Source organism: Rattus rattus, chromosome 18 (assembly GCF_011064425.1).
Source record: "Rattus rattus isolate New Zealand chromosome 18, Rrattus_CSIRO_v1, whole genome shotgun sequence".
Lineage (NCBI taxonomy): Eukaryota > Metazoa > Chordata > Mammalia > Rodentia > Muridae > Rattus > Rattus rattus.
Genome location: NC_046171.1, coordinates 27498775 through 27516886, shown reverse-complemented (window position 1 = coordinate 27516886; position 18112 = coordinate 27498775). Strand labels below are relative to the sequence as shown.

Sequence of the window (18112 nt, the reverse complement as noted above, 5' to 3'; positions counted from 1 at the left end):
TTTATCCAGGTAGCAATTCAAGACTCACAGTCTCTGCAAATGTTCCTCCCTGTATGTAAGGGAGAATTTTTGTTTTTCTTCCCAGCATTGCGTGTTCACTCAGAACACATCAGTAAAAAAAAAAAAAAAAAAAAAAAAAAAAAAAAAAGAGGCAAGTTCATTTTAGCTTTTTATTAAAATGCTTAGGATACAGACTGACCTTCTTTTGTAAATGACAGTTTTACGTTTGCTGAAACAGGACACGTGCACTCTGATAAACAGAATGAAGTCTCAGTTCATTGGAGCCCCTGGTCAAGGCCCTGGCCCTCAGGTGGAGTTGCACTCGCTGCAGCAACCTCTTGGCCAGTTTATGGAAGATGGTGCTCTGTGCAGCATGAAGCAGACTGGTGCCACTTTTCAGCCATCTCTTTCTCCAGTGGCTAGAATAAACCACTTTCACAAAGAGCCACCCTGGACAGGGTCCATCCAGTCTTCTAGGTTGTTTCCGAGCAATTAGGGACAAATGAGAAAGACAAATGAGGAACCCAACACCGAGGCCATCACACCTGTCATGTGCCTGGACAGACATGTGGACAGTCTTTAGCCAAGGCAATGAAGGGCACACGACCTACCCAGCTCACTCGAGGCTTTAACAAAGGCCCCTCCGCACTGACAGTTCTCATTCCAGCTGTCCGTTGGTGAAGGCAACACATGCAGTTTGCAGACAGACACCTCACCGAGCCTCTGCATTGGGGACCTGGCAGTGTAACAGAACACTGTCCCATGAACTCAGTGCTCAAAACTAAAACGTGATAAGTCACTCCCTGGTGTGCTCCCACCTTCTCTACCCTCACGCTGGACACGAGTCTGACAGAAAACAGCAGCAGCATAATTTCCACTTTAGAACGTACTCACACCGTGCATTAGAGGAAATCAGAATCAAGACATCCTCCCGTCTACAGACCGTCTCATCCACTCTATGGGTACAATACAAAGTTAACATCAGGAAAACTCAACCTCATACACAGCAGCCAAATGCTATATATAAAAGTCCTGTTCATGGCCCTCACAGGGCCGCTGCTGCCCCCACACTAGCACTCGCTGCTGCCAGGTCACCTGGGTTTGCTCTGTTATTTCTGAAGAAAACACAAGAGCCCCTCAGAGTTTTTCCTAGGTTCCCTCGTTGCTTCCAGATCAGATGGGTAGCATCTCACAGAATCTAGAGCCTTAAGCTGCTGATTTTGCCCTGCATCCTGTTCAGAACCGTCCCTCTAGTTTATGTTCAAAAGCATCAGAGTCACACCCCCAGCACAGGGTCTACATGAGAGATGTCCTTAATTCCCTCATGAGGCAAAAGTCACTTCTTATATCTACAGTGAAAAAAGGAAGGTGCTACACAGAAAGATGAAATTCCACAACAGTATAAAAGCAAAGCCTGCTGAAACCGGTAACTGCAAATGAAGTTGACAACGTGATCATGACACTTTACCCACTCCAGATGAGGATGGTGGAGACCATGGCGGGTAAGCCAAGGCTGTCCTCTCCCCGCCTGTGTTCAGACACCACCTTCAACAGGCAGTCACACAGCGAAGCTCTGGCCTCCATCGCGCTATCTGTTCATAATTTTATGAAGTATCTAAATTTCATTTACTAGTTAAAAAAAAAAAAAGAATAGAAAATCTGGACCAAGTAAATTGTGAACTCAAAAAGTTAGAGAAGGGATACCAATTACATTAACAACACTTTCTTTAAAAAATAGAATCACTTTCTTTTGAAATCAACCAGTGGTGAGACATGTTTTTCTTCTCGGGTGTCCCATGATGGCACCCAGCTTTCCCTGGCAAATGCTGCCAGCCCCGTCCCGGCACACTGCCCGGCAGCAGCCGCAGGCAGTGTGGAGAAGAGCACATGTCACCACTGGGCAATGAGCGTAGACAGATGCGTGGCTTCTCAATGCCATACATGGTTGGAGAGCTTTCCTTGTTCTATTAGAAAAGTCCATGAGGAAGCTGTGAATAGGATCAGTCCAGAAGTAAAACTCTTTATTTTCACTGTCCAAACATCAGTCAATATACTGGGAAAGCCAGCGGAAACCCTCGCCGTAGCCTTGCCTCTTGAGCACACTGCACATGAATACTTCCATGGGGCGGGCGTTCAGCTCCTTCAGAGTCACATTCCCCTAAGGGAGGCAAAACCCAGAAAGGTCTGTTAGGACCTCCACATTCAGTAGCACAAATCCACACAGACAGTACTGCAAGTTTAAGGACCTGAGCTCTGATCTCCAGCACCCACAGAGGAAGCCAGGCATGGTGGCCCACACCTAAACTTCCAGTGCTGAGAGTAGAGACAGGTGGATGCCTGAAGCTCTCTGGCCAGTCAACTTAGCCCAATAAATGAGTGCCAGAGTTGACCAGAGTACATGAACAAGTATGTACATACACACTAAGTACCTGGCTTTATTTCTGTATTTTCTCTCTCATCAGCCTGCCTTTTTAGACCAGAGCCTCCCTGGTCTAGATATAGTATAGACAGTTGGGCACACTGATATAGGATATTCCACTTCTATTCTGCTTTTATTATACTTTTGCCATGCAGACATGAACAAAGTACTGTTTCTTCATTTGCAAAATAAAATTAAAGAGTTTCACTTCTATCAGCAAGAGGCACTAGGATAACGAAATGCTTTTATCTTAATACCTGAAAAAGCATATATAATACTTTTTAGGGCTGGAGAGATGGCTCAGTGGTTAAGAGCACTGACTCCTCTTCCAGAGGTCCTGAGTGAGTTCAATTTCCAGCAACCACATGGTGGCTCACAACCATCTGTAATGGGATCCAATGCCCACTTCTGGTGTGTGTGAAGATCGCTACAGTGTACTTATATAAATAAATAAATCTTTAAATGTATATATGGATGTCTGTGGCAATGTACAGGAGAATGCAGTGCTCGTGGAGGCCATGGGCATCACATTCCCTGGAGCTGGAGTTACAAGTGGTTGGGAGCTGCCCAATATGGATGCTAAGAACCAAGCCATCTCCTTAGCCCCAGAAACTTCTTTAAGTGGATTGAAGTCAGATATGCTGGCACTTGCCTTCAATTCCAGCACTGAGGAGTCAGAGACCAGCATATATCTGAGTCTGAGGCCAGTCTGGTCTACATAGACCTTGTCTCAAAAAATAAGTAAATACTAGCATCACGTGATGTCTAAGAAGCATCTGTCAAACACCAATGCCAGGGTGAGCAGCACCACCCCGACACCATGGGCATCGCAGTATGCATGGTACACAGTCACACGCAAGCGAACACACAGACATAAAATAAAAAATATTAAAAGAAGACTGCCTTTTGTAACACGTCTTCATCTACTGGATATAGAAGACAGATAAAGAGGGCAGGAGTATGGCTGAGTAGAACAGTACTTACTTAGCACAAAGGCCTGCGCTCAAGGCTTTCTTTGTATCACTGGGAAGGAAAGAAGAAGGAAGGAAGAGAGGAAGGAGGAAGGAAATGGCTAAAGAAACACCCGAGAAAACATTCACACTCAAGAAGAGACACTGTCTCAAAACACACATACACACACACACAAAGAGAACACAGCCATGTTTAGGTAACATGGATATCCTCTTCATGTGTCCCGAGGACTTCCTGCTTACCTTTCCTGTGGTTTGCCCATAGAGCCCAAATATTTCACGGAGTTTTTCTTCACTGATTGCATCTGTCCTGTCAATTTTGTTTCCCAAGATAAGGATTGGCACGTTGGATATTGTCTCATCAGTCATTAAAGCCTAGGGATAGAATTAAAACACAAACCCAAGTGAGCAACTTATGACATGAACGAACAGAACTAATAGAATCCGGGGTTGGGGATTTAGCTCAGTGGTAGAGCGCTTGCCTAGGAAGCGCAAGGCCCTGGGTCCGGTCCCCAGCTCGGGGGGAGGGGGGGGAACTAATAGAATCCAACTTTCACCGGCTTCCTAAGGCAACATGACAGCTCATCTTGGCATTAAGTGCTGAGCAGAGCACAGAACTGAAAAGCCTCGGCATGTTAACAAACCTGGGTAAAAGCAGAACACAGCAGGTGACTGATGTCACAAGGAACTGGGACAGACAGTCCACACTAGCATGTTCAGGGAAGCAGGACAACCCACACTGGAACAAAACCAAGAGGTGGAACTGAAACAGGCTCCATGGGAAGGGCAAAGCTCGGTAAGTGGAAACAAACCAAACAGCAGCAGCGCACACACAGTGCGAGACTTCAGAGAGCCACGCACAGTGCCGCCTGACTGACTAAGACATTTACACGGATGGGCAGTAACAGAGCAGAGGTGACAGCAACTGACACCCAGGTCACAGTGTCAGTCTGAAAATGTAAGTAAGCTCCACTATGTCCTAAAGAATATGGAGCCAAGTCAGCAATTCTACACGTTCAGAACAGGGATTGGACAAACAGTGTTTATGTGCAGGGCTTGCCTAGGAGACGATCTACTAACTCCAACTGAATGGACTGTGGAAGAAGTGAATCGCGAGTCTAACGATAAAGCAGACAAGACGACACAGTGCTGCTGTGGATTTCAAGAAGGAAACAAAGCTGAGGAGTGAGTGGCAAGTTCTCTCGTATCACAGTGCATGGCAGGGTGGCGGGAGGATCTACGATTTACAGGTTTCCAGGTCATGTCCAGGGTGGTGGAGAGAAACAATCCAGATGGCTTCATTCTGGGAGAGACCACCCAGGAGACAGCACTGTCTCCTCTTGTGAGGCTGGGGCTCAGCAGGTGTGGATGAGAGATCCCAACTGGAGCCATTCCCATGCAGAAGATGGAGGAAGCGAAGACCCTCAGGAATACCTCCATTTAGCACTAAGCAGAAAACCAAGTACTAGAGCTAACACTAGCTGGGCATGTGGTACATTCGTGTAATCTCAGTATTTAGGAGACTAAGAAGACCAGGCTGGGCTACATACCAAGACCCTGTCTCAAAAAAACAAACAAACAAAAAACCCAATAAACAAACAAAAAACCTTTAAAAACAAATCAATAAAACAAAAATTAAAAATCAAGAGTATAAAATAGGGGATGGGGAAACAGCATTGGGGAGAAGAGCACTAGTGCTCTCTTCCAGAGGACCCGGGTTCAATTCCCAGCACCCACGTGGGAGCTCATACCTGTCTGTAATTCCATTTTCAGGAGACCTGACACCTCCACACAGATATACATGCAGACAAAACACTGATGCATAGTAAAAAGAAAGGAAAGTGGAGCTGGAGAGATGGCTCTGGGTTTGTTTTTTTCTTTTTCTTTTTCTCTATTTGGCTCAGTGGTTTAAGAGCACTGGCTGTTCTTCCAAAGGACTGGGTTCAATTCCAAGCACACACATGGCAGCCCACTACTGTCTGCAACTCCAATTCAAAGGGTCCTGACACCCTCACACCAATGCACATAAAATAAAATTAGATAAATTTAAAAAGAAAAGTTAGCCCCACACAAAATAAGACCTAAGCATTTGAAACATACATTTAAAAAAAAGGCAAAAACATGAGATAGGTTCAAACTGAGAGAAGAGTAAAAGAAACTCACACATGAGAGAAAGGCACTGGAGAAAGGGCTAAGTGACTAAGAGCACCTGCTCTTGAAAAAGACTGAGGGTCAGATCTCAGCACCCACACAGCAGCTCATAGTCTTCTGCAACTCCAGTTCCATGGGATACCACACCTTCTGGCCTCCATGAGCACTGGCATGCATGTGGTGCACAGACAGACAGACATGCAAATACTCATACACATAAACATTTAAAGAAAACTTAAAAAGATGAGATGTAAGGGGGAGGAATAGGAATTATAAGGCAATACTAGACAAAGTCTAACAAAGGAGGAACCCAAAATGAATTTAAAAAAGCCTGAAGAATGCTAGCAGACTATACAGCCTGTCATAGGACTCCAGGAGAACGATTCAAAAACACAAAAACTCAGGATTGGAGAGACAGTATGGCAGTTAAAAGTACTGGCTTGGGGACTGGAGATGGCTCAGTGGTTAAGAGCACTGGCTGCTCTTCCAGAGGTCCTGAGTTCAATTCCCAGCAACCTCATGGTGGCGCACGAGTATCTGTGCCCTCTTTTGGTGTGTTTGAAAACAGTGACAGTGTACTTATATATAATAAACAAATCTTAAAAAAAAAAAGTACTGAGGGGTTGGGGATTTAGCTCAGCGGTAGAGCGTTTGCCTAGCGCGCGCAAGGCCCTGGGTTCGGTCCCCAGCCCCAAAAAAAAGAAAAAAGAAAAAAGGAAAAAAAAAAAAAAAAGTACTGGCTGTTCTTTCAGGTCCTGAGTTCAATGCCCAGCAACCACACGGAGGCTCACAACCACCTATAACTGAAGTCCCACGGGATCTGATGCGGTATATAGATGTACAAGTACACAAAACTCCCATATTCATTAAATACATGAATAAATAATTCTTTTTTTAAAAAGTATAAATGCTCTCAACTCTTTCAGTTTCCCTATGCCAAGATTACAGAAAGAGCAACCACAATGAGGGAAAACAACAACACTACTAACTAGGCTGGGCCAACGGGCAGCTGAGGAGCGCTATGAACAACCTGGGACATGTGGGTAACCTCTCATACGAACTATAAAACAAATGTACTCAAGTTCAAGCTGAGGTTCCTCAGGGCACTGAAAAGCTAAATCTCGCTGGGTTAGAGATAGCTCAGTGGTTGGTAAGAGCACTGGCTGCTCTTTCAAAGACTCTATTCCCAGCACCCACATGATGGCTCACAACAGTTTATTAGCTGTTAGCCAATTTCCAGGGAATACAGTACCCTCTGGCCTCTGCAGGGACCAGGCAAGTACATACACTCATACATAGATTCAGGCTAAACAGACATAAAATAAAAAAATAAATACATCTTAAAAAAAAAAAAAAAAAACCAGGGGTTGGGGATTTGGCTCAGTGGTAGAGCGCTTGCCTAGCAAGCGCAAGGCCCTAGGTTCGGTCCCCAGCTCGGGGGGGGGGGGGAACATATCTCAGATAAAGGTATTTTCTTCAAGGATTCTGATCACATTAAGTATTGGTACTATTGAGTTTGTATTTCAGGGTAAGACAGGAAGAAAAGATATATAAAGATATAAACCTACATTAAGTTCAACTTTGGATTCCATGAGACGAGAATGATCCGCACAGTCCACCAGAAAAACTATTCCATTAATTGCTGGGAGGTAATTTTTCCAAACCCGACGTGCTGAAAGACAAAACTTGTAGATCAGCAAGAGTACTGGTGACAGTGAGTAACCACTGGTCCATAAAAGGAGACTTGCTGAGCTCACCAAGGTCCGATTCTAGCAGTTAGAGCAGAGGATGCATGCTGATGGCCTGTGAGCCAAACTTGAGTCTTGAAAACTTTGAGTTTCTACCTTCCTTGACAAATGCAGACCTAGCAACTCCACACCCACGTTAATACAATGACTGTCCCCTTTGCTAACACTGCCAAAATCTCCACCAGTTCCAATGCTCTAAATGTAGAAAATAAGAACTGACCAATTTGGACCCTAAAGCTAGGAACTTTGTAACCTCCAAGTTAAAATCTAATGATACGGCTGTTCTACTGCCATGGCAGTTCCTAGAGGTAGTGAGTAAGTGTGCTGACAGATGTGTGAATGCTGAGGCCTGGTAGATACCAGACACTCAGGCCACACGCTCAGGTTCAGCGTTTAGCCACTGTCTTTTGTGTGTCACTGTTCTAGACTGGGTCCCGCAAGGTTGTGTAGCCTGGGCTGGCCTTGATCTGTCCTTCCTTCTGCTCCTGCTCAAGCCCTAGGTGCTGAAATTACGCATCTGTACCAACCTGGACACAATGGCCCACAACCATCTATAATGGGATCTGATGCCCTCTTCAGGCAGGCAGGTGTACATGCAGTTGGAGCACTCATACATAAAATAAATAAATTCTTAAAAAAAAAAAAAAAGGTTCTTGGAACACTGCTTCCCAGCAGTGTCTCACAAAACATCATCACCTAGCCTCTTACCTTGCTCATGCCCTCCAAGATCAAAAGTGGTGAAAGTCATTCCAGCAATTGTCAGTTCTTCTGAAGCTGAAAGTGTCAAAAAGGGGGAGAGAAATAAACTTCCAGTCAAAGGGCCAAGTGCTAGTACTGAGAACCAATATTAATGCAAACATAATCACGTTTTCACTGTGTAACGACAAGGATACAGTATGAAAATATACTTAGCCTTAAAAAGCCTCAATTTCCCCTTTCTCCAAGCTTCCTGCTTAAGATCAAATACAGGAGTTGTGTCTCATCACAGAACTGGTCAGAAAGTCAGTGACAAGTCCCAGGGATGCAGAGTAGGTGAGCTGAGTGTGTCTACAGTGACTTGCTTCCAGAACCTCAGTTAGTAAAACCCCGTCAACTGGGGACCCACCCTCATGCATGACACTGACCATCAGAAGGTCACCTGGCACCTGCAACTTACTGGGATGGAGTGTTGGTACGTGCTGGCCTAGTCTGTCATCTTTCAGCATGTGAAGAAGAGTGGTTTTGCCCGCATTGTCCAAACCTAAGAATACAAGTTTTCCAGATTTCTTGTAGAGTCCTGTAAGAGAAAAGAATGTCTTAAATGTTCTTCCTACCAAAGGCGACTTAGATACAAACTGAGGAAACATAGTTGCAACCTGTGCTGTGTTTCATGAAAATGGCTTTACCTAGGAACTGAAGCACACTGCTGAAGCCATTGTAGATCCACTCAAAGATGAAAGACATTATTGATGCTTACAACCTGTGTAAAACATGAATGTAACATTAGCTTTCTGCATGTGTTATTCTCGGACCCTGTCTCATGTTCACAGACCTGAGTTCTCTAAAGTAGGAAAGCAAAGTGTGGGGGCTGGAGACATGTTTCAGCAGTTAACAACATTTGCTGCTCTAATAGAATCTTACAGAATCAAAGCCCAGCTTTGACTCTGAGCACCCACGTGGTAGTTAACCCACAACTGTCTGTTGCAGTTCCAAGGAAATCCAACACTCTCTTCTAGCCTCTGTGGTAAACATATATGTACTCAAGCAAAACACTTACACATAAAATAAAAAGCAATGTTGCAAAGTCAACTAATCTTCTTCATTCTTTTTTTTTTCCCCCCGGAGCTGGGGACCGAACCCAGGGCCTTGTGCTTCCTAGGCAAGCGCTCTACCACTGAGCTAAATCCCCAACCCCCCTTCTTCATTCTTGAGACAAGGATTTTGTAGTCTGAAGAAAATCCTCTAGGACTCTCACATCTGCAAATTCAGATACTCATAGAACTAGGAGTTACAGACACACCGTCCTCTCTTCCTGGGAGATGCACTCCTCCAGGCAGCTGCCCATTCACTGCTGCCTACTAGTTGGCAACATCCTAGGAATTCAGTATATTTAATGATCAGAATCAAGCTGGGCAGTGGTGGCACATGCCTTTAATCCCAGCACTTGGGAGGCAGAATCTCTTAGTTTGAGGCCACACAGGAGAGTGTTCCAGGACAGCCAGGGCCACACAGAGAAAGTATGTCTTGAAAAAAATTAAAAAGCTGAATGAAAAAGCCAAACAGATGTAAGAGCATGTAATGACATGTCCATGGATTCCCAGCACTTGGGAGACAGAGGCAGGGAATATTTGACCAGCCTGGTCCATACAATGAGTCCTAGGCCACTGGGATTCTGTCTTAAAACAAAAGGACCAAAACAGAACCATGAAGAGTTCATTAACCTGAATAAAAAGTTTATTAAGCTGTTCTGTACAGCTCCAAAAAGGACACACCAAGTCTATCGACTGGACTGGTTTGGTTGACTCCATTGACCAATATCCTTAACCATTTTACAGATGTTTCAACTTGTGAAAAGATATACAGAAACATAAAGGAATAAAAACGTCTATAATACAATCTAGTACATATCCATTTTACAAATTCTTAATTTCTTTTTTTTTTTTTAAATAATCTTTTTTTTTTCTTTTCTTTTTTTCGGAGCTGGGGACCAAACCCAGGGCCTTAAGCGCTCTACCACTGAGCTAAATCCCCAACCCTAAATTCTTAATTTCTTAAGAACAGTAATATAGCAGGAGGTTCCAAAGGAAGTAAGTATCCTATTTGTTTCTTTTGAAAGAGACCTGGTCTAAACCATGCAGCACCAAGGACTGCTCCCAGTGTGTCTTGACCAGCACAGACACCAAAACCACTTTTCCTATTTCCTATAGGCTTAGGGGAAAAATGTATGACTCAAAGCCACTGAGAACTCTAGTTAAGAATACTGAGGAATCCTAAGACTCACAAAGACCCATTTCTTGGTCACACTGAATTTCTTTATCAGTAGCTCTGTTTATCACAGAAAAGAAAAATCGCTACTTTCTCAACAAGACAAAACTTTACAGAAAATGCAGCAACTACAATTAGATAGAACTTTCATAAACAATAACTGGAGGAAATGCGACTCAGTAGATACGTATGTATACACATTTGTATACATGTGTGCCTTTTTATCTTTTAAGAGACAGGATCCTGCTGTGTTGCCCAGACTGGCTTCAAACTCCAGGGCTTTAAGCTATCCATATACCTCAACATCCTGAAGAGCTACTATGCAGCCTGGCCTGTATTTTTCAAAGATGCTAAATGAAAAGCAAACGATCCAATTATTGGGAGTTTTATCTGTAAACTTCCTCATGCTTACTCCATTTAAGAACAAAATTTGGGTGGATGTAAAGACAGAAAACTGGCACACAAAACACATTTGCATGTTAAGTAATAGCCAGGAAGGGCAGTATACACTTGTAATCTTACCACTCAAGAGGCTCAAGAAGAAAGATCACAAGTTCACAGGCCAACCTCGGCTACATAGGGAATTGAAGGCCAACAAGCTACACACCAAAACCTGCCCCCCCAAAAGCTGGAGTCTCAGCTACACAGTGAATTGAAGCCAGCCTGAATATCATGAGATCCCATCACCAAAAAATAAATAAATGAATGAATAAAAGTTCTCATGGAGGGAGGCTGGGAGCATGGCTTAGTGCTAGGGGAGGGGTACGTAGCCAAAATGCACGGCCTGGGTTTGACTCTTGGCACTGACGAACCCACACAGCTTTATCTAGAAACTTACCACTTTAAGAAGCCCAGTAACAAATACATATTTAAGTTCAAGTTTCCTGAGTAAATCTTCTACAGTCCATCTAGCCAGATACCCTCTCTCACTCTTCCAGGAGAAACCCAGCTTATCTTTAACAGGCTGTGGCCTACTGTGGCCAATCTCACACCCAGCACTTCTAAATTCATGTGTACAGGCTTGCTGCCAACAGTACAGCGCGGTAATTTTTTTTTTTAACCACATCTTTTTAGAAGCACTCCCAAGCATGGGAATGAAAACTGAGGCAGGAAGGTGAGCTTTGGTTTGTGGCAGCCTCACCTATACCTTAAGTTCCAAGCCAATCTGGGCTACACAGTGACACTCTATTTCAAAAAACAAAGAAAAGCAAATATTCTCAGCCTGGTTAATTCTACAAATTTGACACTTTAGGGAATTGCTTTTAAAGTGGTAACTGAATTACTTTAATTTTCCAACTTATTTTCCTTCCCAGTTTTTGTTTTAAAAGCCCTATAAATTCTGCCAAAATGAGAAGGAAAATTATTAGAATGAACTCTTCAATGATGTTAAAAAGTAGCACTCCTATCAGACCAGAAGTTGGGCTGTACTGTGGCCCAAAATTGGCCTTGCTGACCCTGTCCGTGAGATCTCAGAATCTGAACCAATTCATCCATCAGCAACCTTGAATCTACACAGTACCAGCATATATACCTCATCTCATCCTCTCACCAACTCTACAGAGTTTAACAAGATGAAGATATGACACTCTTTAGGCTATCTGTCTTGTTCAAGACTGTGTGGACAAAAGCATCAGTTCCCAAAGCCATGAGAGATGTCTCAAAGGTTCAGAGTACCAACTGCACTTCCAGAGGACCTGGGTTCAATTCCCAGCACCCAGATGATAGCTCAAAACTGTCTGTTAACTCCAGTTCTGGGGGATCCACACAGACACACATGCAGGCAAAACAACAATTCACATCAAATAAAGTATTTAAAAAGAAAAGCCTCTCACCTAAAACCAAAGCCTTATTTCTGTTAATATTAAATCCCAATCACAAAACTTCCGAAAAGGTAAAGGGGAACTTTCTTCTCTAACCTACCACCTACACAGACGATAATCTTAACAACACACTTTTCAGAGGGTATTTTTACCGAAGAACACTATCATCTATGGGATGTTAAGAACAACATTAAAACTAACAACACTATTCATGAACCTTAAGTAAAAACCGTGCAAATATCAAGACTGTCGGAAACATATGAGATAAATCCCAGAAAAAACATCAGGCAATAAATACGTACTCTTAAACGTTTTCACTCCCAATGAACCTGGAGTATAAGGCAGCTGGCTATTAACTAAAAAAGTACGTAGCTGCAAGATGAATGTCAAAGATCAGCTTTCTGCTAATTCACCTTAAACCTCCCTTCTCAACCTGAGCAGACGGAGCCCAAGTCCTGACGAAACACCCAAGTAAGGGAGGGTACTGAGAAAGGGTATTTGGTACCATTCTCACCTGGGCAAAAATGATGAAGATAACATTCATCTACGATAATCGCCCAAGGAGGAATTTTTCCATGCACAGGAGAAAAAAAAAAAAGGGAGGGAGGTTGTTGGTGGAAGGAGCGAACACCGGGTTCCAGACAGGGCATCGGATACCCAGAGGCTGAACGTGGGGCTCGAGGGCCCACTCGCTACCTCGTGGCCCACGGGTCTGCAGAACCCAAGGATGAGTGCCAGAGATCCAGCTACCCTCGCCGAGGAACCAGACTCCTCCGCCACGGAGGCCACGAAGCCGTCCCAAAAACCCGAACGCCGCCACGCCACCCCGCAGCTGAGGCCCGTCCCCGCCCAGAGCCGGCCCGCGGAACCGCCTGCGTGTCACTGCCCCCCCACCCAGCCCCTCCACGGCAGCCCCCGCCCCGACCTTCGCTGCGGCCCGCCCCGGTTCAGCTGCCCCACCGCCGCCTCCTCCGCTTGGGCCCCGACTCACGGCCCGAGGGGCTCCTCCGGCGGTGGCTGGCGGCGCGACCCTCCCTCAGAGCACACAGACCAGCAGTACCCGGGACCGCCAGCTACGCGCCGGATGTACGTCACGCCCCTCCCTGAGACTTCCGGGCACGCACTTGCCCCGCCCCTCCTAAGCGTCACGCCGTTCGGGACTGCGGGCGCCGCCCTAACAGCCACTCAGGCCGCGAAGAGGCGGGCCCAAGATGTGACGTATGCTCCGAGTGAGGCCCCGCCCTCTCCAAGTAGGCTCTCCCGCTGCGGAAGACGTGGCAATGCCTGTCAGGCGGTCTGTGCTTCTGTCCCCAACTTAAGCAGCTACTTCAGTCCCGGGCTTCTGATCTCAGTACGTTTTCAGACGCATCCCGGATGTCAGAAGCGGAGGTTGCCAGATATAGGTAGTCTAGGACAGTAGAATTGACTTTGGTGACCTCAACCTAGGTGGATGCCACCTAGTCATTGTTTTAAAACGTTTTCCTTGCCTAGGGATAGTGTCTCCATTTTTTAAACTTTCTAAATAAAAGCGACAAGAGTTTAATGAGCAATTTGGGCAGTACCCTGAGTACTTGGGATCCTTCATCTAATTTAACCCTCACTATGTACTGCTAGCCCCACTGAACAAAGCAGTAAAGTAGGGGTTGCAGAATAGCTCATCAGGTAAAGGCACTGGTTTGCTGCCTGTATAAGACAAGGCTCTCAGAGGAACTAGAGCTGGCCCAGCATTGTAATGCACACCTTTAATCCCAGCCCTTGGGAAGCTAAGTTATATAGATCGCTGAGTTCCAGGCCAGCCAAGAGTTACACAGGGATACCCTGTCTTAAACAAACAAACAAATAAATAAGGAATCGAGATAGAATAATTATATATGTGCAATTTTTTAAAAAAATTTATTTATAAGTGTTTTGTTTACATGGACGTCTGTACCACATGCATGCTTTGAGATCAAAAAAGGGTGTCAGATCCCCCTGGCACAGGAGTTACAGACCATGGTGGGACTATAGTGACCATGTCTGTGCTGGGAATTGAACCAGGTCCTCTGGAAGATCATCCAGTGCTCTTAACTGCTCAGCCCTTCTCCAACCCCAATATTCATATATAACTAAGAGGCTTTATTAGAGTGGCTTACAGGCTGCGGTCTGAGTGGTTCAACAATTGGTTGTTTCCCAGTGGAAAGCCAAGAGTTGGGTAATCATTCAGACCACCAGACTAATAGTCTCAGCAGTCCCAGTCTGATGCTGGGAATCTAGGGAACTACTACCTAGCCAGGGGTCTTCAGTCTTAATGGAATCCCAAAGAAGTAGGTTCTAATATCAATGAAGGGAAACCTCAGCAATAGACCAGGTGAACTTGCCAGTGAGAGTGAGAGTAAACAGGCAACAAAAACAAAAACAAAACAGGCAAAAGCTTCCTTCTTCCCTGTCCTTTCATGTGGGCTTCAATGTACACTCAAAAGTGTAGCCCAGATTTTTTTTTTTTTTTGGCTCTTTTTTTTTTTTTTTTTTGAACTGGGGACCGAACCCAGGGCCCTTTAACGCTTTCTAGGCAAGCGCTCTAACAACTGAGCTAAATCCCCGACCCCATGTAGCCTAGATTTAGAGTGAGTCTTTCCACCTCGTATGATCCAATAAAGAAAAACCACAGGTTGGAGTGATGGCTCAGCGGTTAAGAGCACTGACTGCTCTACCAGAGATCAGAGTTCAAATCCCAGCAACTACGTGGTGGCTCACAACCATCTGTAATGGGATCCGATGCCCTCTTCTGGTGTGTCTGAAGACAGCTACACTGTGCTTGTACACATAAAATAAATAAATGGATGTAGGCAAAACATCCATAGACACAAAATAATTAAGGTAATTTTAAAAATCAAAGACAATACAGCAAGGGGTATCGGAATGCAGCTACATTCCAGCACTCAGAAGGCAGGGGCAGGAGAACCTCTGAATTCTGAGGGTAGCTTGGCTTACTTATTAGCGCTGGTGAAGAGATACAGCCCGGCCCTGTAGCCCAAGGGGCTCCTTTCCCCATTCCACTCAAGTGAAGACAGACACTTGATTGCAGTGCAGAAGAATCAGAGAGAGGCAAAGTTAGCTAGTTTATTAAACAGACCTAAGAAAGGGTGCATGCTTTAGAAGGTTCTCAACCTTCCTAATGCTTCGATCCTTTAACACGGTTCCTCAGGTTGTGGTAACCTGTGACCCCCCTCCCCAACCATAAAATCATTTTCACTGCTACTTCCTACCCGTAATTTGGATGTTCTGAATAATATAAATATCTGGTATTTCTGATGATCTTGGGTAACCCAGTGACAGGGTCAACTGACTCCTGGAGGAGTCATGATCCACAGGTTAGAACTTCTGCTTTAGACTTAAGTTTGAGAAGCTAGGTGGTGGGTATTTGTTAATTTAGGAAAAGGAGAGTACAGAAGTGTGTGTGTGTGTGTGTGTGTGTGTGTGTGTGTGTGTGTGTTTAAGAGCACTATGGTTGTGGCTCACAACCATGTAGTGGGATCTGATGCCCTCTTCCGGTGTGTCTGAAGACAGCGACAATGTACTCACATACATAAAATAAATAAAAAAATCTTTTTTTAAAGATTGATTTATTTATTTTATGTACATGAGTACACAGTAGCTTAGCTGTCTTCAGACGCACCAGAAGAGGGCATCGGATCTCATTACAGATGGTTGTGAGCCCCCATGTGGTTGCTGGGAATTGACTCAGGACCTCTGGAAGAGCAGTCAGTGCTCTTAACCACTGAGCCATCTTTCCAGCAACCCATTCATAAAGAATTTGAAACAAACCTTTTTAAAAATATTGCCAAGGTTACATAAGTTGAGGGCAGAGTGAAACACATGGCACTGTCTCAAAAAAATTTTTAATGTATTTATTATATTTGAATACACTGTAGCTGTCTTCAGATGCACCAGAAGAGGGCATCAGATCTCATTACAGATGATTGTGAGCCACCATGTGGTTGCTGGGAATTGAACTCAGGACCTCTGGAAAAGCAGTCAGTGCTCTTAACCACTGAGCCATCTCTCCAGCCCTCAAAAATGTTTTAATTGAAAGAAATTAATACTGTCTAAGCAAAGGTATGGCAGTTATTAGGAGGAACAGAAGCCATTTAAGGGTCTGTTATTTGTGAAGAATGATATCCCAGACTCAAACAGTATCCAACAGCAAAGAGGGTTTATTCTGTAGAGAACCTGCATGCAGGGTTCCACCATACATCAGGATGGAAGACCGAGATGTGGACTTTGCAGGGTTGATTTAAAGCCTGTTAGGGTAGGAGTGGAGAACTTTTACCTTTCTTTCCCTTAATTTTTTTCCTTTTTTTTTTTTTTTTTTTTTCTTTTTTGGAGCTGGGGACCGAACCCAGGGCCTTAGCTTGCTAGCCAAGCACTCTACCACTGAGCTAAATCCCCAACCCCTCTTTCCCTTGATTGGTTGGTTCTATTGCCCCAGGGTATGGGTGCCTTTGTGACTAGTTAAGGCTCTGGAGGATTTGGGAAACTTTTGCTGATTAACTATACTTGGCTCAGCCTAGGTTGTGATGCAGCTTCCTGACTGGCTCCCTGTGAGGGTGGATTTTCCTGGAATTGACTTGGACTCTTCCAGTTGTGGGAAACAAAAACAGGTCTCGTCTCCCAAACTGTCAGTTGGCAACCTGTCACCGAGTAAGCCTGACTCTGGCTAACTCGGTCCTCTCAACCAGAGTTAAAAAGCACAATAGGAGAAAAAGAAATGATAGCCTTAATGCTAGAAATCAGAGAATCTCATGATGAAGCCTTTGATTTGGGCCTTAGATGAGAGTCTCATTATGAAAAGTGGCCCTGGGGCTGGGGATTTAGCTCAGCGGTGAGCGCTTACCTAGGAAGCGCAAGGCCCTGGGTTCGGTCCCCAGCTCGAAAAAAAAAAAAAAAAAAAAAAAAAAAAAAAAAAAAAAAAAAAAGTGGCCCTGGAACTTGATATAAAGGCCAGGCTGGCTTTGAACTCAGAAATCCATCTGCCTCTGCCTCCAAAGGGCTAAGACCAAAGCTGTGTGTCACCATGCCCTTCTAAAGAAAAAAATTTAAGGTTTTATCTTTTAGTTGTTTGTGCACTTGAATACAGTGTCTTCAGACACCAGAAGAGAGTGGCATTGTCTTCTACAGATGGAGTCACAGGTGGTGGTCGTCATCTGATGTGGGTGCTGGGAATGGGGCTCAGGCCCTCTGGAAGAGCAGCAAGTAAGCTCTGAGCCATCTCTTCAGGCTCTAGAATCATTTCTGAGACAGGGTTTGACGATCTTCAAGTTGTCCTTGAAGTCACTTTTTATTTATTTATTTATTTATATGAGTACACTGTAGCTGTCAGACACACCAGAAGAGGTCATCGGATCTCAGATGGTTGTGAGCCACCATGTGGTTGCTGGGAATTGAACTCAGGACCCCTGGAAGAGCAATCAGTGCTCTTAACTGCTGAGCCATCTCTCCAGCCCTTGAAGTCACTCTTAATCCATGTAGGTCTTGGTCTCACAGCCTCTTGAATTGCTAGGACCATAGGCCTCCACCACTAAGCCTGGAGATCTTAAGGATTCTAACTTAGCAATGGGTCGATTCGTGATGTTTTCCCATGAGGGCACTACTGGGGGATGGTGGTGTAAGAGTTGGGAAGTAGATAGATCACTAGGTATGAACCTGGGGTGCCCAGGCCCATGGTGCCTCTATTTCCTCACTCCCATGTAAATGCTATTACGTCTTAGCATTTCTCATCTGAGGCCCAAAGCAATGGGTCCAGCTAAGCATGACCTGAACCCTGTGAGCCTTTCCTCCTTCTGATGGTCTCTCAGGTGTTTGGCCGCAACATAAACTAGAGACAAAAAGAGGAGACACAGATGAGCTATGTACTGACTGGTTTTGTATGTCAACTTGACCCAAGCGGAGTTATCACAGAAAAAGAAGCTTTCATTGAGAAAATGCCTCCATGAGATCCAGCTGTAAGTTTCCAAGTTTCAGTAAAATAACTTTATTTCCTAACACAATAAACATATACAT

General features: G+C 44.6%; 1 protein-coding gene across 1 annotated transcript; it reads right to left on the bottom strand.

The window, feature by feature from the left end:
- Positions 1-156: 156 nt before the first annotated feature.
- Sar1a (secretion associated Ras related GTPase 1A) lies at positions 157-13174 on the bottom strand. The gene is made up of 7 exons (XM_032888313.1): positions 13065-13174; positions 8675-8748; positions 8446-8565; positions 7998-8063; positions 7110-7213; positions 3634-3765; positions 157-2158 (listed from the first exon to the last, which is right to left on the bottom strand). Exons 2-7 carry the CDS (start codon positions 8730-8732, stop codon positions 2042-2044), a joined length of 597 nt encoding a protein of 198 aa, XP_032744204.1. The 5' UTR covers positions 8733-8748; positions 13065-13174; the 3' UTR covers positions 157-2041.
- Between the last annotated feature and the right edge of the window lie 4938 nt (positions 13175-18112).